Source organism: Anarrhichthys ocellatus, unplaced genomic scaffold, assembly GCF_004355925.1.
Source record: "Anarrhichthys ocellatus isolate YVR2014 unplaced genomic scaffold, GSC_Weel_1.0 scaffold25, whole genome shotgun sequence".
In the NCBI taxonomy this organism is placed as follows: Eukaryota; Metazoa; Chordata; class Actinopteri; order Perciformes; family Anarhichadidae; genus Anarrhichthys; species Anarrhichthys ocellatus.
The window spans coordinates 4,750,267-4,774,983 of NW_022280055.1; the positions used below are offsets into that span (position 1 = coordinate 4,750,267).

Consider the following 24,717-nt stretch of genomic DNA (forward strand, 5'->3'; position numbering starts at 1 on the left):
TATATGATGTAGAACTAGGATCTTATGTACATGTGTCATGGAGGACTATATGATGTAGAACGAGGCTTTAGACACTTTAAGGAAAGGTTTCTGTTCTTCAGTCTGTGTGCGTACCTGACGAGTTGAATCCTGATGGCCCGTTTTACAGCTGCAGCCGGCCTGGTGAGGACGGGAGGCAGGTCCGACAGCTCGACAGGGGGCGGATTCTGAGAGGGAACAGATGGTGAGGTAAGTCACTAAATATGAATATGGCTTCATATGTCAACGTCACAGGACACATTTGGAAGATAGTTTTAACATACCAGGTCAATTTTGACTCTCTTGCTTGTTGTCTCGGGCTCAGGAGCGCGGGGTCTCTTGGTGCTCGGCCGGCTCACACTTTGAGACGGACTCACACTGAGTGAGACACCTGAGGACTCAGAGCAGGGGCCTTTGGGTGGCTCCTCACCAGATCTGAACCTCTTGGATGAAGTCTCTGGGTGAGGAGAACGAGCTCTCTTTCTGTCCTGTGTAGTAGAGGTTGCAGCCGGTTGGATGGACGTGGAGCAGTGAGCCACAGATGCCGATTCCTGTGGAGAATGAGGAAAATGTTTCTTTGTTTTGTTTTAACATGGGCCTGGTTGTTGCAATTCTTTTTGAATTACATTTTACCACAACTACTAGGCATGTTAAAGAAATAGTCCAGCACATAAACAACTTGTCATTTTTACAAATGTAGTTTTTGTACAGATTTAGCAAATGAGATAAGATAAGACAACCATATAGTTTGACATTTACCACACACATTCTTCTCATCTAACTCTTGGCAAGAATGCAAGAAAAACACATTTTTTTTATAAATCCTTTAAAATTATAGACATGTTCACATCTGAAACTAGTCAATAAAGCCTGGGATAGTTTGTCGTACCGTGTCAGCTTTGAACGTCTTGGCTGACACCTCCGGTTGCCAGCAGCCTTTTATCTTAGCGGCTGGTTGGCCTGCTGCTGTGGGACCAGCTGGTGCGGTGGCAGGGATTTGACGGCTCACTGTGGGCTTTGGTTTTGGAACAAAAGCTCTTTTGTACTGTCCGCCGGGCATCTGCCACCAGAGGTTGTCCTTGGCCAGGTATGTGGCTGATACGGTCATCCCCTCTTTGTACATCTTACAGCTCTCTGCCAGACTGTAGACTGCAACAGCAAATGATACAAATGTGATTTAGAATAACACAAAACGTTGCTTTATTTCTATTGAATTAAGATAAATTTAAAAAAACATACCTGTCTCAGTGAAGCACATGAGGGGGGTGGTCAGGTCTTTTTTTAGGTTTTTATACTCCTCCGTGTTAACGGCCAGTCCAATCAGCCACTTTGTGCTCTTTCCCTCTCTGAAACAGATACAGTGAACACATCTAACTAACTGTTCCAATACTGCAAACTGAGAGTAAATATATAGCACGAAAACACAAAACAGTTATGAGTTAATAGAAATGAGAAAGTAACATTATTCTCTTAAGGGCTAATACTCAAGAAAACTTCCCGCCATGATTAAAATATAACCTAAAGTCACGTGCCCTTACTTGGCATTGAGCTTGCTGGGTCCAGAGAAGGACTGGAGGTTAATGTGAGCCAGGTTGACATGGATGCTTCTTTCCAGATTTCCTAACAGGAGTCGGATGTTAGACTCAACCAGGCCAACCCTGACAAGAGTGAACAAAACATCATTTTCAGAAAGCACTACAGCAGGTGGAAATAGAATATTAAAACCGTTGAGTTTGCAGACAAAAATCCCGACGTCGCTCAAAGTTTTCCTTGAACTTGGCTTCTCATTTTCTTTGCTCCATGTACTCACCATTCGAGATGCTGCTTCTCTGTGGCTGAAGAAGCATGCAACAGGACAAAATGCCTAGAAACAAAAGAGACAGAACGATAGCAACAGACGTCACAGCATTGAGCCATTTTACACAGGCCGGCATCTTAATACATTCATCTTATTTCCTGTTTTACCAATAGTGGAATCTGTGATCAATGTTTAAAGCAGATCAAGCTGCAGCACAATGTCTAAACAAAGATCTTCATCATATTAAAAGACAAAACCTCTCCCGACTCTCTTAAGGTACATGGCTCCTGTACTGAATCTGCTTCGTGCATTTCATGTAGAATTTAAACAACACAACTTCTTACTCAAGCTGGTTTCTACATCATCAGCCAAATCATGGACACTGTCTGTTCTGACCTTCCTACCGCTGAAGAATCGTGTAATACAAAGGATTATAAAGAGTTGAAAGTAAAAATAAAAAGAGAGATCAGAACAGACGACTGATTTATTAAAACAGGAGGATACAATAATGCAATACAAATAACAGAAACTCCTGGAACAACAAATTGAAGTCAGACAGAAGACATTAAGAAGCTTCTTAAATCCACTGAACAAGTTTCAGTCCATATTCTGAATTAATAACAGCAAACAGCCAAACCTGGTCTGTGCATCGGGAAAACAATCAGCATTCAACTCTTAAGTTTAAGTCCAGTACGCCTTACTGAGGGTTTAAAGGTTAAATTAAAATCCATAAATCCACACAGAGAAAAACGTCTACTGGAACAAAACTCTGTCAACATTTTCAGTTAATAACAGAACACAACTAAAGTCCGCCGGCACCCTCATTAAGAAACTGGCATTCGACAACTAATACCAAGTAAGAATTCATATCAGTGGCACAATAACAAATAAAAATAACAGCGACAATAATAAAAGCAAATTGCAAACATCCGTTTTGCACATTCATTACACAATAGGCATTTAACAGTCAAGTTAAGTTACAACAACAAAAGCATATCAGTTACATTATGTTATGTACAAAGAAGCAGCTTATTGACCACAGAAAAAGTAATTTAAATACCAATTCACGCATTATATACATGAACTAATGGATTCAGGTCTACATAAGACATGCGGTACAGAACATAAATACTGCAACGTGTGAACTCAATCATTTGGTTTTTGAGCATGATACAAAACAGGGTACGGGAGTGCAGGAGAATTTTCACAGGGTTATCTTTTTTTTACATACATATCTTCATTTAGAAAATAAACATAAAACATCAGATAAACAGCTATTTAAGACATTAAGGTGGCTCAAAATATATGCATATATATTAAAAAATATCAATTACAAACATATTTTATAAAGTGCCATATATCTGAGTGTATTCTGTGGAGGACAATCCACATTTTCATCTTTGGGCAGCTTAATACATACTGGTACTTCTGTAAAAAGTCTGGCGTTTCAAACAGTTTGGACCAGTCAGCTTTCTTCTTCTGTATATCCTCAGTGATGGCGTAGCCTGTGAATGACGAAGGGAAAGCTTGTTAAAGTCGGAGTGAAACTAAATCACATCTTTGTGCACAGAATTGTCATAGTCTAAGTTTTATTGGTATTCTAAGCATTAGAGCAAAGTGTTGTCGGTGCACTGAGAGGATTTGATGGATGTCGCCTGAGTGATCGCATACCTCGTTGGATCTCCTCCATCATGACGGCAAAGGTGGAGCGGGACACGTTGAAGGCCGTGTTCTGCTGCGGGTACGTTGGGGTGATGATAGGCATCAAGTGGCTGCGGTCACTTGGATTAATCTGGAAATGCAGAAGAACACTTTTTTTACTCATGTGCTTTTGAGCAAATTCAATAACGTTTTGACTGACATGGTTCTATAATTACAGCATAAAAATCCTGATATAAATCCTGCCGAGGCCTTACCCTGGAATCCCAAACAGGAAGGTCGAAGCAGCAGTTCTCCGGACTCTTCAACTCTATCGGGACTGGCCACACCCTGAAACAAAAAGACGAGATTTTCATCTGCAACTTTTACAAAGCATTCACGCGCAGCTACATTTTCAGACTGGAAGGAAGTAAAAACATCTAAAGATTTGCTCTAACGTGCATTTTAAGTTGTTCCAGTTAATATTAAACTGACTGCACATCAAAGGGTGTGCTCACAAACTGCATATTGTTTGACAAGCTCAAATAGGCAGTCGGCATTCACTAGATCCACTCATGGTCTCGTAAGGTGACCCTACAGTGGATCTCAGTGCCAAGTGACTCTTAGTCAACCCAATTCAATGTTTTGTTTTCATATTTAGAAACTGGAGAACTCACCACATGTTGTAAACTTTAAAAAATTTGATGACAATGGTGGACGCTGTAGCGTTTGGGTAAACTTGGCAGATTCTGGCTACCAGTATGGCCCATGACACACCTCCCAAGAAGCCCAGCACGTTGGAGTAAATGTTTCGACCTGAAGAGAAATAAGAGGGCGAGAAATAAAAGTTAAGACTCCCAGTGCACAATATTACCTAATGTTAACAGCCTGCTCGAATTCGCACACCAATTGGGTTGTATTAACAGTCGCTCGAGTGACCAGCGTGCTGAACTAGTTGAGTGTGTGTTGAACTCACGTTTGGCCCACAGCTTGACGGCTCTCAAAGCCAGTTTAAAGTTGTCGACATTTGGCACAGACCTCAGGATCTCTTCTGTAACTCTGTAGCCTACAAACAACACAATGAGGAAAAAGATAAAGAAACAGCTACACACAGTACGAGTTCAGCTGTCAGATGCTAACGCTGCAGTAGTGTTCTTTGATCCGATGCTCACTATTGAGACTCCTGACGCATTTTACATCGGCGTCCTTCAGCCAGATGCTGTTGAGAAGATTAATATCGTCGGGGACACATTTGCGGCGCACTCCAGCAAAGAGTAAGTCGATCTAGGAAATAACAGGAACGCCAGAACAATGATTAAAACACATGCAAACAAATCTGGAATAGAGGGACACTGCAGACAGTAGAGTTTTCACTTTTTTTCTCTTACCTCAATTCCCTCATAAGACATTTTGATGACGGGGACAAAAGCATCTTCAACGGCCTAAAGACAACAATATCGTGAGTCACTAACAACAGGGAGGAAAATGCTCTTTGACTTAATTCATCAATACATAAATAGCAACAGCAATAAATTAGATTATGGACTCACCCGTATGTCTTTGACCTCCTTCTGAGCTCTCAGCTTCTCAAAGAAGGAGGTGAAGAAGTGGTTCCTCTTGAGGAATCCGGGTCCAACACAGAGGGCGTCGATATCAGCGCCTGTCAGAACAGCACAGATTCACATGAGAGGAAAGTCTACATCTAAATGATCTGAGCCGTTAACTTCACCGTGTACAACTTGTGCCACAGTCCTCACATGCTCCTACAGTTGAGGACAGAAACTGCTGATTACCTTTGGAGTCGACCCCCAGAAGATAGAATCCGAATGTGAAGATCTTGCCTCCAACCTTTTCTGTTGCATAATCAGGTATGTTCTAAAACCAAAAAAGTCAAATTATAAATGTATCATCCATGCAAAAACATGTTTCCTGTGTCATATGTGGAATTATTTGTTCAACAACAATATGGATAAATATAGACGTCTTACCAGTTCTTCACACATTTCCGTGAGCCACTCCCTAAAAAGTGACTCCAGCTGTTTCACAACTTTCTCTCTGCAAAATAAAACATAAACAGCATGTTCCAATGTTGTCTTTTCTCTGAATAAAAGCACACCCTTCCACTTTAATTCACTTCATTCAGTTCAGTAAAAAGGTCACAAAAATGCACAAATTACTATAATCCCTACAAGCTGTAGCCGAATAATTACAATATAAAAGTAACGGAGAAGATGGATCATACCGGTGTTGCAGCTCCGGGTCGTCCGCAAACACATCACATGATTTCAGAATATCGATCAGCTGTTTGGTCCGGATCAGGTCTTCCTCTGCGGGCAGAGCCTCGCTGATGGGAGGGCACATCCCGTACCAGTGCTGGGTGGCTGGGATTGGGGCAGTTTTGCTCTTAATTGGACTGAAACGGGACATTTGCATATTAGTGTAATACCATACAACAGCCATAATAATAATAAAAGGTGTATCCATGACTATTATCATATGCTATGTATCAATACCAGCTCAAAACATTGACTAAATCACAAGTTATTGCAATCTAAAAAGACAGGAGATTACAGAAGACATACACATTAGTTTAGGTTAAATCTGTGAAAAAACAAGAAATAAACACGACATAAGTACTTACCGAGACATCGTCGCTTCAATAAAACGCTTGTTTATTTGGAAATGAATTATTTATTTGTGTAAATCGCAGTTAAACGTTTGTAGGTATGTCGCTATGAGTGGCTGGATGAACACTGACTGGATTTCAGAACGAGCGAACACGTTCTCGAACCGAACCTCAAAACGTCCCGATGATGGCACGCGAACCAAGAAAGAAAACACGTGACCCGGAACTGTGTATGTTTTAGTGCTGCGGTCAATTTGTTTTTGTATTTTCTTCTAAGGAAATCCAGAGATGTTACTCAGTGAAATGTCTTTGTCTAAATAAAATGGTTTTAATTCTACTGTAAAAAAAACCTAAAACTGTCCATTTTCAGTCTACAGTAAAATATTTTGGACTGGAGTGAACTTTCTTCAAAGAAAAAAGTCTGACTTGATTGAAATATGAATATTTAGAAAAGGAAAAATTGTTATTCTGACAAACTGAAAGGGGGATTTCATACCAACACTGTATTAACTACCATAATAAGTCCATAGAAGCAATTTTGTTTTTATCGGTAATGTAGACAGGTGAGCCAAGTGTCCAGTTAACGAAAGCTGTATGTAAATATATCACAAAAGTAAAATACAAAGCAAAAAATTACAGATGCATCCAAACAATTTTACTTTTATTTTCAAGCAGCTGCTCGGAAAGTGGACTTGAAAAATCTGAAACATTTTTTTTTTTTTGCACAAGATAATTTAGTTGTTATGAGAATACTAAGCCCATGTACCTCTTAAGCCAAGGGTGGCTTCCATACTGTTTTACAATTTTCTTAATGCTAAATGAGACAGCAGTTCAGCTAAACATGTGCTCATTTTGATACAGCACCATTTTAAACCTCTACCACTTGTTTACCTGAACCAACTCTCAACTAAAGCTATGCAAAAAATAAACAAATACATAAAAAAACTTAAGACATGCACTCATTTCTTCTGTGTCTTTGCTATACAGATCACAGATATCCAAACCTTGCACTGGCACAAACCCCAAAAATGGATTTAAATGATTCAATTTGAACATCTGTGGCATATGTTTTTGAGAGTAGTTCACCCTGAGCCATCAGTGTATGCTATATGAAATCAGATGATGCTGAATAGGAGTCATGCTGACACTAGTTTTTATTGCTGTGACAATCCCCATTTATATTCAAAACCATTGTAAGATACAAAACACAAAATCACATTGATTTGAGAGAAAATAATGTCTTAAAGTCTGTTTCTTTACTAAAGTCTCTTTACCAAAGACAGACGGAGGTAATGTTTGGGAATATGGTGTAGATTTGGCCTTTCAGGGTTTTAGTCCACACTCTCAATCTTTGTCACAGATACACAGTAAATGATTAGATATGTGAAAAAGTCCTGACTTCAGGATCAGGAAAAATAGGCTTCAGTCTCCAAAATGTGCATTGCACATCTTTGGTTGAGTTTAATTTCCTCATTGCTCATTTTATGCTTTTTTATTTGTACTATTTTTATTTGTGGTTAATTTTTTTCTATAAGATTGATATATTTTGCATTGCAGGGCCACCACAGAGTTCAAATGCCGTCACAATAATAATATTTGTCAAATGTTAAATGTGTGTATGAATGTTACTATGGCTCTTATACATTCATGGGGGTCTAGCCACTTGTATTTGCCCCATGGCCTCGGAGCAGTTCCTTTTTTCCAGCCGTGCGTAATTCCATGCGCTTTTAAAATAAATGTTGCGCACATACACCGTGCGTTACGGGTTCGCGCCACACCCGGAAGCGCTGCACACTCTCGCACTCGCCTCTCTACCGCCTTCTTCTGGCGCACAGGAGTTTAACTTCTGTTTTTTCATATGGGCAACTTATTGACGTTAACCGTTCATCGATAATCGATTCGCGTTTTCAGAAGTGGTTTCGGTTTCATTTCGTTTTTCGCGGTACCGCAAGCGAAGGCTGAGCAGCGCGTGTGCAGAGCCGCAGTCAGCTAGTGACATTGACACGTTAGTGTTGTTGTGTTGCTGTGCACAAGTTGATGTGTGTGCGGTATCGTTCGGCTCCCGGAGCGCTTCTCCTGCGTTTCCCCCAACGTCTGCTACCATGAGCGAATACTTCAGCCTGTCGGACAGTGATGTTATCGGCTTCGACCTGGACCACACGCTCTGCCGCTACCATCTGAAGGAGACCTCCAGGGTGAGTGTGTGTGTGTGTGTGTGTGTGTGTGCGCGCGTGCGTGCGTGTAGCGCGTGCAGCTAGCACCGATAATCATACGGTGGCCGTGACGCTTCGATCCGCAACACATTTGTATTAAAAATAGCACGCAGCCGTCAATACGCTCTACGGTCACTTGCCAATTCGGGTTTCCCCTGCACGAATGCATTGTATTGAAACAAAAGAAGCCCTTTCGGTGTGGTTTTATTTGTGGTTGAATTGAGACGGATGTGTTGTGAGGTGATGCTGCAGTCGCTCGGCGTGACTCACAGGTTGAACGTCGGCGGTGGTGATCATCATACATGTCTTTAAATCCTCCCCGGTGCCCGTCGGCAACAGCATCTTCTCGCATCACAATGCATGCATGCTGCTGTTAGAAGCTGCAGTCAAATCACCGCAAGACTCGCAGCTGGATTCTATGACACCGAGCGACAACAAAACCTAAACGACTGTTGAGTTCCCAGCCCATCGTTATGGCCTGGTCCATCAGGCCTGCAGTTCATTTATGCTCTCTCTCTCTTGTCCCATGCATGTCACATGTATATGTCCCCCCTGTCAGTGCAGTGGCCCAGGATAGGGTACGCTAAAGGGGTTGCCCAATAAAGAAGTCCTCCATTGACTACCACTGATAGGATTTATATCTTTTCTAAATGGCTGATTTAATTAAAAAAACCTGTCCCGAAACAGACACAGCCATGCAAAAGATTTCTCTTTAAATCCAGTGTGTATTATAGACCAATGCATATTGCATAATGAATATTACTACGCCAACTTTCCAGTAATTAATTACCTATGAACAACTTAAATAACTTGATTAAACTGCAATAATTCTGCCATACATTTTATAATCATTAATTTTGTTATTGGATTAAATTACTTATTGATGTCAAAGGTGCCCCTTGACACAGTTAATTAACAGCCTACTGAGTAGTTACTCTCGGCCCTGTGGAGCTTTTTAGCTCATCGTTAGGGTTTCCAGGTTGTGTGTTTACAACTTGTACAAAAAAATAAAATGAATAAACAAAAACTACTGAGTGTCAAGACATTAGTGAGCTGAAAGGAAAGTTTTCACCGTCTGTCACGTCTTAAACCAGATAAATCACCCCGTGCTGTGTTTAGTTGGTGGAAAAACCTTTTTATTCTTGACAGTCAGTGGCAGATAGTTACATTCCATTGTTGTGATTCACAATGTGATTGTGCTGCTCGTTCTTACCAGTGATGGTGTTATTTCCTCTTTGTTTTTTGCAGCTGATCTATGAGAGCTTTGCCAGGTATCTGGTGGAGCATAAAGGCTATGACAAGGACCTGCTGAACCTAACCCCTGCTACCTGGGATTTCTGGTGAGTCGGCAACAGTAGCAGTTCCTCCTTCTTTACATGTAGCATAGTGACCTGCCTGTTTATGTTTTAGGAGTGATAAGTCTGCATTCAGCTAATACGTATGGCCTCTCCTAGTTTCTACCCAACCCAAATCCAAGTAAATCAGATTAGGTATTGTAAGCACACATAAAACAAAGCATACAGCATTTTAAAGCTACTACAAGGAACTTGGATTTTGTGTTGATTTTGGGCGGTCCCTGTGGACAAAGGTGTTGGTGAGTCCCTTTAGAAAATGTCAGATTGTATTGCAGCAGGGTCTGACAGTCTGCCCCCGCACAGACTGTGTTCTGGTTCCCCCGTGGTGTCGGCTCCCAGCGAAGCCGGATCTGGGGCAGTCCGTTGTGGGCTGGTTGCTGCCGGAGGCCTCGTAGAGTCTGAGCAGTCTGAACAGTTGTTTGGTGACACTGCGTGATTTCGTCTTTTTTTATTTTCGCGCGAAATCCGACCCGATGGCACCAATGACAATCATTAAGAATGAAGTCATAAAGAGGCATCAGTATTGTATTGAGACTGTTTTATAACCAGTTAAAAGTTCCTCACAGTAACTTAAAGACTCAATCTGACAAATACTGTTTTGTTGAGGCCAGTACTGATCTAGATATTCGGGAGTTGATAATGATATATTAGCAGATTGTGCATTTTTGTTAACATAAGCACATAACATAAACAAACAATTTTTTGTGACTCTTGCCAACTTGTCATATGTAATGGAGTCACTGTTCCTAAAACAGACTTTGGCAGTTCTGTACTGCAATTTCTTGTTACTTATTGGGCAACATATACATCAATATTGATATATCTGCAATGAGCTAATATTGGCCCAAATATCAGCCTGACTGATTTATTGGCATAGCGCTAGTGATTATTATCATAAATCAATGATTATGTGTATATTAACAATTACATTATTTGGCATCTATTCAAGTCACACACAAGGCTTGTCTTGTCCGTGTATTTCTAGTAATATTCTGCTTGTCATTAAGTGTCGATGTTCCGGTGTGCTTACTTCAGTCATACTCTTGTGCTAAGCTAGGCTGAACACATTCAGGACCTACTTTATGGTCCATCGGTTCCCAACCTTTTTGGCTCGTGACCCTTTGCAATGAAGCAATGCCATCTCGTGACCCTTCTCGGACCACAGGTTATGGTCTTTGTGAGGGAAAGGAGTTGTGAGAAGTTCAAACAAAGAAGGATTTTAAAGGCAAAGAGCTGTAGGTAGCTACTATTTACAACAAAAAGAAACAAATTGGATAATTCAGGATCGCTAGACTTGTTGCAAGTACTTTGAGTCAAAATGTGTCAGTGATGATCTAGATTGCTGTCTTTATATACTGTATTACTAACATGCATCATTTTGTGTCCAGTTTTAAAGGACTGGTGGTGGATCTGGAGGATGGAAACCTTGTGAAGCTGGCTGAGGATGGAACTGTCTTGCGGTACACTCTTTGGTGCATGAAGCATATCAGATCTGCCTCTTTTGTCCTCGTCGTCGTTGCTTTTACTGATCTTTAAAGTGGGATAATAGAAACCTTTTATCTCTTGGTTGATTAGAGCTACACATGGATCCAATGACCTCAGCACAGAAGACATCATCAAACATTATGGTCCAAAGAGGGAGTGGAAGCACTTCAACAGCCTCAATACCTCCTTCACAAGATCTGGTATGATGTTTACATCGGTCTTTATTACCTAACAGCTATATGCTGTCGGCTCTTAAGTAGGCTGAAGTGTCTGTATGTTTGGGATTTCTTCACATCAGCTGTTGCTAGATTTCATTGACTTTTGTTTTGGTCTTTGCAGCAAAATACTATTTCTATGACAACTACTTTGATCTACCTGGGGCTCTCCTCTGTGGAAGAGTTGTGGACATGTTACGCAAGGTAATATTTTATGTGGTTTGTTTTCAAATTAATAGTGGAATTGGACAAACGTATTAAATTGTAACTTTTGTGTTTTTGCAAAACAGCGAGGAAATGAGGTGAATTCCGACTTTTGGAAAGACATGGTTGCTGCCATCGATCACAATTACAACACATCTGCATTCAAAGGTACACCTTTTACTTCAAAGCAGCACAGTATATTGCTTATTTCTATGTCTTCTTGTCAAGGACCCATACTGTGAATAAAAACAACACACAACACACGGGATATTTTTCTTTTTCAAACTATAAGTTTTATTCTGTGTTTTGGTCAGTAAGTGGTACATAACTTAACACATCCAATGGGACATAGCTGTTTTGAAAAAAAAAAAAATGCAGTTTTAATTTCTCAATCTGTGTTTTGCTGATCACAGTGCTTGTGAGAATGTACTGATCTCTAATAACATATAATGCATGAGTATTAGAGATAACAGTTTAGTGTGTTTTGTGTTTGTATATTACAGAAAAATTCTTAAACAACAGACATTAATAAAATCAAACACAAATAAAAGACGTGCTGTAAATGTTACAGGCAGTTGTAAAGCACCACTTAAGATTCCTTCCAATATTGTTTCATGTTTCTTAGAACTACAAAGACACACACGGTGAAGGGGGGAATTTGGACCATATATTTAAAAATGTTTACTTATTATTGTAAAGATTTGAATGGCAGTTAAACTTGTTAAACTTACAACCATATATTGTTTCAATCTACAATCTAAATTTGGAATTTAGTAGTAGTTCAATGTTTCGTATGGTTTTGAGTTTTTTTTTGAATTCGTGAAATCACGTTGAGGCAATCAAGAACCCAGAGAATGCGCAGTGAACATTATCTGCTGCAAATATGCCATTACTCTCCTCATCGGGGACCTGGACATAGACTCTGTCACCGCCATCCAACATAAGAACAGTACTGCCTGACATCTGATCCAGGAAGCCTTTGTTGTACTCATCATAGGTGAACATAACTGGCTCCTCGTTTTTGTAGAGGGCCACCAGTGCATTGGCACCATTGACGTGCACGTGATAGCTGAAATAGTAGAGGCCTGGGATCTGGCAGGTAAACACACCACTGTGATCATCATAATGGTGCTCCCCATTGTACAGAACCTGGTTGAACTGAATAGGGGTTGCAGCTGGTGGGTAGGCTCTGGTCAGCACAGCACTGAAGGCAGACATGGGGGCCTTCACCATCTCATGAGACATCATAACCTCGTGGGACTTGATTGGCATGCTCTTCTCATCGTGGTAGACCATCTCTCCTGGTTGGCCAGGAGGACCAGGAGGACCGGCAGGCCCTGGGTGACCATCTTGACCTCTGGCACCAGGAATTCCAGGTGGACCCTCAGGACCAGAAATTCCCTTAGCTGTCAAGCCAGCTGGGCCAGGTGAGCCTGGAAGACCTGGATGGCCCTGAAGTCCAGAGGGACCTGATGGCCCGGGTGGCCCAACTGGTCCCATAGATCCTGGCCTTCCGTTCTCACCACTTTTTCCTGGTCCTCCTGAGTGGCCTGTGTTTCCTTTGAGTCCTGGGGCACCATTTGCACCTGGGATTCCTGAGGGACCAGCATGGCCTTGTACACCCTTTTGACCTTGAGGACCATTATGCCCTGGAGCTCCTGGAGCACTTACTGCCCCTGGGGAACCTGGTTTTCCAGTGAAACCTTGAGCTCCCTGTTCACCCTTGGTTCCCCTTGGGCCTGGCGTGCCTACCATACCAGTGTCGCCTTTGGGTCCTTGTGGGCCTCCCTCACCCTGAAATCCTCTTGCACCCTGTGGACCAGCTTGGCCATTAGGACCAGAAGCACCTGGCTGACCAGTAAAACCAGTTGGGCCTGGCTCTCCTTTCTGACCAGTGGTTCCTGGAGTACCGGTGGCTCCTCTACTACCAGGTATTCCAGTTTCGCCTGATTTGCCAACACCTGGCATGCCAGGGGAGCCTGGCTGACCAGCTGGACCATGTGGACCTTTAGAACCCATAGGTCCAGGCATACCTGGGCTACCATTCTGGCCTGGTTTCCCTGATGCTCCTATACCTGGAGCCCCAGTGTGACCCTTTGGTCCTGTCATACCCATTGACCCAGGAGCGCCATCTCTTCCTGGCACACCACCCTTGCCAGGTTCTCCGGGATAGCCAGTGGCACCAGGCATACCAACTCCAGATTTGCCAGGCATTCCAGATGGGCCCATTGGTCCAACTGCGCCTTGATGTCCTTGAACCCCAGGAACTCCAATGCCTCTTTCTCCTTTGGTCCCAGGAAGACCAGGAATACCAGGATGTCCCTTCAAACCAGCCTCGCCTCTTTGTCCCACTGACCCAGGGAAGCCAGATGGTCCAGGTTTTCCACTTGAAGAAATTCCAGCAGGTCCAGGTGATCCATACGGACCAGGTGCACCTCTGGCACCCATTGGTCCAGTTGCGCCAGGTTCGCCTTTATGACCAGGGATGCCAGAGCTACCTGGTTTTCCATGGCCACCTGGGGAACCGGGTTTACCAGCTTGAGAGTAGCCAGGGGGCCCGGGAGGACCTGCAGGGCCTTGTTGTCCAGTATGTCCTATACCACTCGTTCCAGGAGGTCCAGATGGCCCCATTGGTCCTTCCTCACCTGGAGGACCTGGAGGACCTGGGTGGCCTGTAACAGCTAGGGAATACATAAATACAGACACGTGATATAATTACTCCGATTTTATATACAACACAAGTCGTAGCGTGTCATGTATTTTTCTTTGATCAATTTGGTTAAGTTTGATGTTTATAAATGGATTAAGGCAGGGGTCTCAAACTCCTGGCTCGCGGGCCGAATCCGGCCCGCCACATCATTTTATGTGGCCCGCGAATCCGCCAGCAGACTTGATAATAAAAATATCCCCATAGTCGAAATTATGAGATAGAAAGTCATAACTATGATAGAAAGTCATAATTCTGAGATAGAAAGTCAAAATTATGATAGAAAGTCAAAATGATGAGATTGAAAGTCAAAATTATGAAATAGAAAGTCATAATTATGAGATACTTAAACACACAGTCATAGAAGCAGCTCTTTGGCTGGTTACTGTACATTTGACATGGAAATGTATTGTGAGTAGGCCTACATTGAAGACTACTTTAAACGTGGCTTTAAAACACAAGAAATACTTCACGTGGGATTGTGCAAACGCACCCTTGAAAGGATTTTAAGCATCGAACAAAGTTATTGTAATAACTTGTGTTTGATATTTGTCTTTGCTATTTTCTTTAAAAGTTTGATCTTTGATAGAGTAATGTGGGTTTCTTAACCCTAAATTAAAAGGATTTAAGTTATAATAACAGAAATGTGCTTAACTATATTTTTACATTTATATAACTGCATGTACAATATGTTTACACTTCAATAAACAATAATCAAATGCAGAGAGTTATTTAACAATATGTTACGAGTAGTTACATTTACAACCGGCCCTTTGTGGGCGACCATGATGCTGATGTGGCCCGGAGTGAAAATGAGTTTGAGACCCCTGGATTAAGTGAACTGTTACTTAAAGTGGTACGACCCAGTATTCCCCATGTTGTAGGTGAAAATATAAAATAAAATACACATACAAGCCCACAACAATTTTCCAAGGAAATAAAAAAATGTGATGTATATTATGATCAAGAAATGGCTATCTTGGGCCTTTTCAATGCATTACGTAAGATTCTTCTCCATATGATCGCAACCTGGTATAAAACACTACTCCCTATGATTGTAGGGTGGGTTGTGGGGACAGCCCTCCTTTTTCCCAAGATAGTCTTCACAGCACCACTGGTCTGAGGTGATGTTCTCACAAAGCTTACTTACGTCTGTTGGCATGAGAGCCAACACACCAGCTCCTGTGAATTCTTGTTTAAGTTACCCACAATATACTGCACCCCTTAATTTTCTGCACTGCTCATGGCCTTGAATGTATAGTTAGTGGTCTGCAAGTTGTCAACATCACCTCGATGCATTTCCTGCCACATAATGTAGAGTTTATGGGCAAGGCCAAATTGGTGTATAACGAGAGTTTGTTATTTTACTGGATTTTTCTCCCTAATCTATATTTATCACAAAAGTCAACAAAAGAATAACCCCACCTTATAAAACCAACATGTGGCCGTAGAGACATTGTTTTTTCCCTTCTGTTTATTTTTTTATTGTTTTATTTTGATGTTTGACAGTGGAGAGATGACACGAAATGAGGGGACGGAGAGATCAGGAATAGCTTGCAACAAAGTTGCCCGGCCAGCCTCCAGGAAACTCCTGGTGCCTTAGCCCATTTGTTTTCTCTCTTAAGTTGTTCATCATACATTTATTTTATTTTTGAAGGAAATCTCAAATATGAATCTCTGAGAATAATTTCTATCACACTGCATTCCTTTTATAATAATTCTGGATGTGCTATTGCCAAAATGTACGACATGTCAAAGAATCAAAGCCAATAGTGTTGATCTCTCTTTCGAAATGTTTCAAGTACAAAATGCCTCGACAAGGCTGTCATTTTCAAGCCACATAAGGAGGTGCCTGAAACCCCACAGAGGACATTTGTGCCAGAAGTGGACTTTTTTGGCAGCCAGAAACACCACAAACAGGAGGTGATGATACTGGCCACAGTAGCTTAACACAGCAAAGCACTACTATGCTCAAACTATATCCATTCTTCATTGTGTTGCCTTCAATAAACATCCCCCTTTAGTCGGAGGCTCTGCTGTAAACTTGCCGTGGTTTGTTTGTTGGATTGACTGTTTGAACTGCGTTTCTCTGCAGTCTGTGTCGTGTTTTTTCTTTCTAATTACGTGGCGCAAATTTAATACCACAAAGCAGTTTGTTAGGGCGTGCCCGCAACGTGGTAACAACATCTGCTTTGAAGATTTGTCTGATTTTATGCTCTTATTGTCGACTTTCTGTTCTATTTCAATGCTGAGCCATGCAGTCAAACCACATCAGAACCTCTTCAGAAACCAAACTGGAGAAATAAATCCTCAAGTGTCAAAAGCAGAATTTGAAGACAGCGTTATGCATCATCCTGGCAGCTACACCATGACCACTGCTTTGTATTTGTTTTTTTATGACACGTGCAAAACTGCTTCCTTCTTTAACCTTTTATTTATCCAGAGCACAAGTGCTCTTTTACAGCTATACTCCACATCACAGTTGTATGCAGTTATAGACGTTCACAGCAGTTCAGCCAGTTCAACCACAGCCTCCTGCTGTAAGCCAATGAGACGCCGCACTGGACCTGCTGGGTGTGCACCCTGATGACAGTTAATGAAGGAGGGCGGCGATTGGGCCGCCTCATTTACTGATGTGTATGAGCCCACAGTTTGCATGAGAGACGATCTTACAGAAAGGTCAGGAGTAGTGCTGATGAGAGTGCTGACTAGGACAATCTTTTGAATCTGCAATTAAGAAATTCCCCTGCCATATTTTCAGGGTTCACACAGTTTATCATGATTTTTCGATCAGTGGTATAAGTTATATCCATAACTGGATTTGACAGTGGGTTACAGTGACCTGTGACTTTATTGTATTAATTGATTTTTTCAAAAAGTGAACTGCAGTAGGCTGGAACTCTATATTTTGTTTGTGGGTTTCTTTTAAACATGATGGACGCCTGCTCCCTTGCTTTTCAGCATCACAAGTTTCAATTAGAAGTCTGTAAGTGCAGCTTGAAGTGTCACCTGGTGCTATTTTACAGGGTCATTTGTCTCGATTTGTTTTAATTGTTGAACAAAGACGGGTGGCTAATGGAGTGGATACAGCCTGTGAGCAGTTTAACTGTGCAGCCTGCAGTGATTTGAAATGAACAATGGTCTCGGGTAGAATTTAATTGTCATACTAAACACAAGTACATGCTACTCCTGCTTATATCCCCCAGTTTAATTTGAGCCTTCTGTATTTGTGCAGGTTTCAGCATATCGCCTTAACACTTGATTGCCATAAGTATACTTATAGTAAAAAAACAAACATTTTCACACGGACAACCCTGGTGAGAAATGACACATGCGTGACTCACCTTGACTCTTCACCGGGCTTTGACTCTTCACCGGGTAGGCAGACTTGCTCGCTTTTGCCACACGGTAGTACCTGTCAGGGGTCGCCTCACCCAAAGCTAGGAGGACGAGGAGAAGGCTTGTTACCCTCAGATCCATCTTGGGAAGCTAAACCTGCGAAGACAGAATCCATTTATTAGAAGAAGAATCACTGCGCAATTGCACTCGTTGACAATCTGCAACTAAATAACCACGTGAGATAACCTCAGAGTGGCACGGCACCTGTGTTGCTGCACCTGTGTTGGTGCATCAGTTAATCAACAAAATTGGTTGTTGCAAGTAAATATCAGAATGTTTCATTTCTAAATCGACCAGAGCATGCTTTTTTTCATCAGTTTTGCTCTCTTGAAGTGAGAAGCTGCTTTGAAAAGTACCCGCTTTTAACACTAATCAGAACAAAACTTCATCACAGGCACCTATGATCTCTCCCAGTGTAAACACAGCCACAGCACATGGCTCATTACACTTATAACGCCATCAGCGCTGCTACAGCGACTCTCCACTCAGTAAAAGCCAGGCTTGCAGTTGGGAATCCACCATGCACTAACCTGGAATCAGAAAAAACAACAACAACAGCCACCTTACCGGTAAGGTCTACGCTCCAGAGAAACAGCGGGGGGGTGGGTCGGAAGGCTGCTGTTCAGGCACTGCGCTGTTATATCCTTAGTAGTGGAGTCTGTCAGTCTGAGAGGCAGCTGCTTCTTCCCAGGGACACCGGGCTCCAGGTATTTATACCAAGCCGGTCTCCGGCATCCTGGAGGATCTACCTCGCGTGGAAGGCCCTCCCTGCGCTGATGTCATCTTTAATGACGGGTGCCATGTCCCGAGAGGTGGGACCGTCACTCTGAAGCGACAGGCCTGCCTCCCTCTCTCCCCCCCCCCCCACCCCCCGTCTCCTCTCTCTTCGTCTGGTTCTCTCTGTCTGTGCCGAGCAGTAGTGAGGGGGATTCCTGTGAAATTGGCTTTGGGTGATATTTTAACACAAGTTAGTTTTGTGATTTATCTCGGTTGACGTTAGATTTGTGGTACATGGTTGCGCAGATCTTGAAGTTAACATCCTTTATTCAGTCACACATTAATCACTGTGTTTGCGCTTTTTGACAGATGAGTCAGAAGTGTTGAACACCTTGGTGTCTTAGTGTCCTTTTTTAGCCTGGATTTGCATTTTAAACTGCACAGACACCGGTGTTCATGGCTAAAAACATCATGTTATTTACAATGTGGCTCGTAACAGGGTCTTTTTCTGGAAAAGTAAATAATGACAATATTTTCCTCCAGTCTGAAGACTCTATATTGGTGAGGCTGTGGTAGACAACACGTACCAGACAGCTGTTTTATGTCAGTTTTGGTTCAAGCTGAAATGACGCTCAACTTTATTGAAATTTTCATGACATACATGGATCAGTAGTTCAGTTCTTAGGTTTCAATGCCCATTTCCAGACAGGCAAATGTAATATTTTAGAAATATTAATAGTGATAATAAAACTGAAGTAAAAAAACTTGACTCTCAGCTTTTAATGGATGCTGGAAAGTTGTGAAATTTCTTTGTTATATGAAATTTCTGGGTTTGACAGAAAGCAGACAGTGTTTAAATTGATGTACAGCGAACTCGCCAACGACTTGATTTGTGTTCAATTTTAAATTTCACATCGTAAAGCCTATCGTGATGCTGGCAGGTTTATGTCTGTATATCCTCTCTGTGATTTTTGCAAACTGGTATGTGGTTTGCTGCAGGGATCCACAGTGCCACTTTAAGACACCAGGAGGCAGAAGTGAGGTTTTTGTTCCAAGTTGGTTCCTGCTTCATCCTCTCAGTTGAATGAGTGCATACTTGTCACCCTCATCCGTATTTTCTATTAGACACTGAGCTGTAATGTAAAATGTCATACAGTATGTGTTTACTGTGACATAGACATTGCTCTGTGGCTTTTAGAGATCAATATCAGCATGTACTGTCTATCAGTAGAATCATATCATAGTCATACGGTTTCCAAACTATCTCAGAAGCATCTTTGGTAGGTATCTACTGCAAATGTATTGGGTACATGGCTGTAGCCAGCAGCTGGTTAGCTTAGCATAGCACAAAGGTTTTTACAGGAAAATCGTATCCGTTTATGTGCGTTTATGTGTGTTTATGAGCCTGCCCTGCCTCTCTTCAGCTCCCCTACAGTGCCAACAGTGTGCAACACTAGCTGACAGTTAGCCTAGAAATGGAGTATGCTAACGTCATGAAACGAACGGCAAGCTAGCAAATTTCAAGCTAGCCAAAATCAGCCCTAATAGTCTGGATGAATTAGCTGACGTTATCCAGTCAAGACAGTATTTTTCTACATTAACTAGCTAGCAATTCATTCACGTTAGCAAGCAAGCTAACATTAGCTTACATTAGCCTGCTAAAACCTCAATATCACAATATATTCCACATGTGGACTCTGTGTTGTGTTGGATGCTGATCGTTCGTGGAACCAATGGCCCAAATAAGATATAGGGAACATTACAGATAGTAGCGTAATCTAAATTTGATAATTTATTTTTTAAATTTATCAACAGGATGTCACGTCACTATTTTGGTCCATGCTCGCTCGCGCCTACGGAGTGGAAGCAACGAACATGCTGACTGCTGTCCACTTAATGGCCACCGGTGTCATTAATAACAAGGATTTTCTGAAAGTTACACATACAACCTTTAAATGTTTTTATTTTACTTTGAAAAATATCTACAGCTAGAATTAGAATAGTCTAAATTTCCAAAACAGATCGGCTTGTTTCAAAATAAAAGGAATTCACAAAAAAGAGATAAAGCAACAGTTGAAATGTGTTTTTTTTTGGGGTCGCAAAAATATATTAACATGATGATCCTCATCAACCTTACAATAGATTTATAATTGGTCCAGCCACTATATCTTTGGGTTTGGAAAAGCCTCTCTTTCTTTTGCCCGTATCATTTGAACTGTCACCGTCTCAGCGGCGCTCGGTGAGCCATGGGCATCTTTGGTAAACACTTACATTTAAATGACAGAGGGTTTGGGGGGTGGAGTCAGCCTTTAACAACTTTCTAAACTGCAGAAATGCCACTGCATCTCATCATGAAAGTGGCCGTGACCGCAGTGAGACACGGCTGCCTTTTTATTTCATTTGGATCTTCTTCTTTTTTTTTGGTGTGTCAGAATTAATGCCTCCCTATCTAAATCTGGCCATTGTGAGGTTTAATGTAAACGGCTACTTAGATTTCTTAGGTTTATGGGTAAGCTTGTGCTGTGTATGTCCAAAGGCAGTCACATTGCATAAACATGTAATTTGGATGGGAAATGTACTGTATGGAAAGCAGTGCAGACAGAGCATGATATGGAGTTCTCCCGTGATTTCAAGACACCTCCTGACAGCAGCGTGGGTGGTATTTCTGGGGAGGGTCTGCTCTAACCATTGTTTTGCCCCTCCAAACATCTTAACATGCTGCTGCTGCACGCCAGACGTGACTTAATGCCCCTTCAGTGGCTTTAATTAACTCTGCTGATGACAGGGGTTGTCCCCCCACATGCACAGCCTCTGTTTTCCACATTATCCAGAAAACAATGCATACACCTAAGTCACATTTGTGTCTAAATTCTGATTAAAAAAAATATTTTTTGCACCATGGTTGTCCATGGAGAGAGGATCAAACGTGACCTTTCATTTTCTGGTTTACACTTCTTCTTTTTTTTCTGAACTTAAATGCATTTAAAAATATATGTTAAAGTTGTTGTTAGTAAGTAACATTAGTTATTTTGTTCTTCTTTGACTGGGACTGGTAATTTGATCATTTGACTAGTGATTATTTGGTACCTGAGTTCTGGTACCAAAACAATACTTTTTTTCATACCTCCCCTCATCACCATATACCATATAGTAGCAAACGATTATTTGCTTCGTAAAGACATAGTGGAGTAATGTCTACCTGAGCAGAGAATGAAGTTGCGCTCGTCTGTGTGTCTTTTGCCTTTTTAAAAAATGTTGTCCAGCTCCTGAATCTTGCACTTTCGCTGCTAAACTGTTCCACTATAGTCACCAGCAAGCCACTAAGTTTGTCTGCTGTTTCTTGCTGGGCAGGTAGTGTACAGTGGGATTATTAGAGCGTTTTGACTGGAAACAGCTGCCTGCTGAGTCTGGAAACGAGATTGATGAGAATGCAGGGACGGAAGCAAAAACAAGTAGCTGAAAGATGCTAAAAAAGCTCTTTAGAGCTAAGTGGAACTAAAGAGTTGAACTTTAAATTAGGTCCTTGTTATTGAAATTTGACCAAGGTATATACTGAGCAGGACATAATACAGTTAGGACGATATGCTTAACTCTTGATTCACAGCAGATGGAAATTAGCAGATGGAAATTAGCCTCTCTGGCTAACTCTGGCTCACTTACAGTGCAACTGTTGATTGGTGTGCATTGTCCCTGAAAAATAAATAAATAAACAAACAAACAAACTATCAGGATACTTAGATGCCAATTCGATATGTATTGTGATTTTTAAGTATTGCCATTCAATCTCTAAATTGATACCGTAAACCAACTAATTTCAAAATCACCGATTTGTTTCTGGCAGCGATATACAATATACATCTCCTTCTGTGTAGTCTATTTTTTTTATGCCTCGCTTTGTATTTTTCAGTTGTTCGTGTCAGTGTTGTCTCCATTTAATCCCAGGGATTTGAGGGGGGAGGGAGAAAGTAATTGCAGGTTGATGTGCCCATGCCAGCAGGGAAGAGTGGAAAGAAGGAGCTAAAGATAGAGCGTTTTAGCTGGGAAGTGACGGTGGTTCAGATTTAACGTTTTAATATCCAAATGCCACTAAGAGGCACTTAGAGCTTTGTGAATGGAAGGACTGAAGCCGGACCTCCTGGCTGAGTGTTGGCTGCAATTACAGAGACCCAAAGACGAAAATCATGGTTAGAAGTTTGACCAACCTGAGGCTAGCTGTAAGTCAGAATAGCAAACCGAAAGCCCTCACTGCATCCTTCCTCTTTCCCATGTTGGCAAAACCTTGCCCGAGTCGTTATGAAATTATGGAAAGGTCGGTCTCATGAGAAAGAGGAATTAGAGCCGGAGACACTGAATTTCTTGGTTACCAAATCAGATTTTGCTCTCATTTTAGGATTTATTTTTGGTGCAGGTAATGGCTTTTGTTCGTGCCAGTTATCTTAATCAAAGCTGAGTAAGTGCTATAATGACCAGTACTTTTCATTTTTACTGTACACCCGCAGCAGCTCATAGTCGGCAGTTTTTTTTTACAGGGCTTGTGTTGCAATCTCAAAAAAGATCTCTAATGCTCTAACACAATCGCACATCTGGGTCTTTGATACGTTGTGATATGTTGCACATAATGTGAATTTAATCTAGTCTGGGATGGATAGTGTGGAGGCCCCAAAGGCAGTCGAAAATTACCAGATAAGTCAAAAATAGAATTAGTTAAATAATTCAAATGTTAATACAACTTTACTTTTCCTTGAACCTCAAATCAGTTGGATCAAAAAAGAGTAAAGCTTCACACTAATTCAAATTTTGACTGAGTTAATGAAATTATTTTAACAGTAGTGAAAGCTAACACCAACTAGCTAACCAACACAAGTTAGAAGTTTTGAGTTGAATAACTCCCTATTTTATTTGAGTATTTGTGTCAATGTATCCACTTTGTAGTGCCCTAAAAAAATCCCATGATGGAATACATGTACACTACAAAAGGACATTACAGCAGTATGCAATACATTATGTGGATAATTAACATCACTTGCTCATGTGTTTTTATTAATGCTGAATGAATTAACTATGAACTAGAAGGGCATTGGAAGAGCGCAGACCAAGGCCGTTTCCATAAGTGAAAAAATGCATACCTGCATGCAACCCAAAGTGTACCGCTACGGTTCAAGTCTATTTTCTTTCGTCCTATGCCCACAGATACAGTACATTGATCCTGTATTGACTGCAGCTGCTGCTGTGCGGCTTTCATTACACGGCTGCTATATAAATTAAAGTAATGAAAGCAATATTAGGAATGTAGTCATAATTGAGGGTTTAGAGGTTAAGAGTGTCATCTGTAGTCTGTGTTTTTGATAAATACAATTGACTTAACATATATTTTTGGCAGCAATGAATCTTAAAAAAAAAAAATAATAGACTGAATCTTCTCATAGCCCTAAATAGCCTCACCCGAACCCTCACCTGTTGGATGTTTGCTTTTAATTAAAGTCCGACCAATGAACTCAGGCCCTGGCGTTTAAGAATGTGTTTTAAGAGGTCTTGGGATGTGAACCTAGTGCTTATCAGCCCCGGTGGCCTGTGTCCTAAATATACTGGAATCTGTGTGGATTTTCCTCTGCCGGGCTGCTTTCTCAGCTCAGGTCTGTTGTTGTTTTTGTTGGTTAAGATTTTATTTTAGGTGTTGGGCTGGGAACCATCACTGAGAACTGAGAACCATTCTTAGTATGGTGGGAAGAATGCGAAAGGAGGTTCAGAAGCCCTTGGCCCTCCAATCTAAAGAAACCCTGCATCCCTCAGTGGAAATGAATAAGGAGCAAGTCACGAATAGCATTTATCTCACGGGCAGTATAAATATCTCTGGTTTGATTTTTACCACAGCTGATGAATAGATAGTACAAATGGACAATAATTTGGATGTAGTGCAAGTTTTTATACCTATTAGAGTGGCTTAAATAGATTTAATATGTACTCCCAGAGAAAATATACATAGTGCAGAATTACCTGAATAGCATTTTTCTTTGTTTAGGGTCGTTTGCACATCACAGAAAAGACAACATCTGGATTTAGATCCGCATCTGAATTATTCATTTTTTTTCAGCATTATTTGTGCAATAGTTCAAATACTTCCATATTCCCTCTGTTGCTTTTGGCTGCAGCCAGTTAAACTGTTCCAAAAATGAGATTGAAATTGATAAGCGGCTGTGGCCGGATCTGACCGAAATATTTTTTTAAATATGAGGAAATCGTCAATGTGTTATGATGTAATTTGAGCTGACTTGACTTTTTAATTTTCTACAAAACTGTGCTGTGAAATAACTTAAATTTTTACGTGGTCATAGTCAGGGTCAT

At 41.3% G+C, this 24,717-nt stretch overlaps 3 protein-coding genes across 3 annotated transcripts in view; 1 reads left to right on the top strand and 2 right to left on the bottom strand.

Annotated features, from left to right (window-relative positions):
- LOC116391142 (poly(A) polymerase beta-like) overlaps positions 1 to 5,944 on the bottom strand; it is a 6,333-nt gene extending 389 nt beyond the window's left edge. The window contains exons 1-17 of the mRNA XM_031861424.1: positions 5,697 to 5,944; positions 5,443 to 5,509; positions 5,248 to 5,329; positions 5,005 to 5,114; positions 4,843 to 4,896; positions 4,627 to 4,738; positions 4,431 to 4,520; positions 4,132 to 4,270; positions 3,733 to 3,805; positions 3,488 to 3,608; positions 3,144 to 3,321; positions 1,829 to 1,882; positions 1,557 to 1,676; positions 1,258 to 1,364; positions 908 to 1,167; positions 303 to 569; positions 115 to 206 (exon numbers count right to left, since the gene is read on the bottom strand). Of these exons, the coding sequence (XP_031717284.1) occupies positions 115 to 206; positions 303 to 569; positions 908 to 1,167; positions 1,258 to 1,364; positions 1,557 to 1,676; positions 1,829 to 1,882; positions 3,144 to 3,321; positions 3,488 to 3,608; positions 3,733 to 3,805; positions 4,132 to 4,270; positions 4,431 to 4,520; positions 4,627 to 4,738; positions 4,843 to 4,896; positions 5,005 to 5,114; positions 5,248 to 5,329; positions 5,443 to 5,509; positions 5,697 to 5,938 (2,168 nt within the window). The 5' untranslated portion in view covers positions 5,939 to 5,944. The remainder of the gene's footprint in view (positions 1 to 114; positions 207 to 302; positions 570 to 907; positions 1,168 to 1,257; positions 1,365 to 1,556; positions 1,677 to 1,828; positions 1,883 to 3,143; positions 3,322 to 3,487; positions 3,609 to 3,732; positions 3,806 to 4,131; positions 4,271 to 4,430; positions 4,521 to 4,626; positions 4,739 to 4,842; positions 4,897 to 5,004; positions 5,115 to 5,247; positions 5,330 to 5,442; positions 5,510 to 5,696) is intronic.
- Positions 5,945 to 7,851: 1,907 nt separating this feature from the next.
- nt5dc1 (5'-nucleotidase domain containing 1) lies at positions 7,852 to 14,430 on the top strand. The gene is made up of 6 exons (XM_031861452.1): positions 7,852 to 8,275; positions 9,542 to 9,633; positions 11,037 to 11,108; positions 11,224 to 11,333; positions 11,473 to 11,552; positions 11,639 to 14,430. Exons 1-6 carry the CDS (start codon positions 8,183 to 8,185, stop codon positions 11,792 to 11,794), a joined length of 603 nt encoding a protein of 200 aa, XP_031717312.1. The 5' UTR covers positions 7,852 to 8,182; the 3' UTR covers positions 11,795 to 14,430.
- Positions 11,850 to 18,354, bottom strand: col10a1b (collagen, type X, alpha 1b). Its single transcript, XM_031861451.1, has 3 exons — positions 18,226 to 18,354; positions 17,604 to 17,754; positions 11,850 to 14,233 (listed from the first exon to the last, which is right to left on the bottom strand). Exons 2-3 carry the CDS (start codon positions 17,737 to 17,739, stop codon positions 12,378 to 12,380), a joined length of 1,992 nt encoding a protein of 663 aa, XP_031717311.1. The 5' UTR covers positions 17,740 to 17,754; positions 18,226 to 18,354; the 3' UTR covers positions 11,850 to 12,377.
- Between the last annotated feature and the right edge of the window lie 6,363 nt (positions 18,355 to 24,717).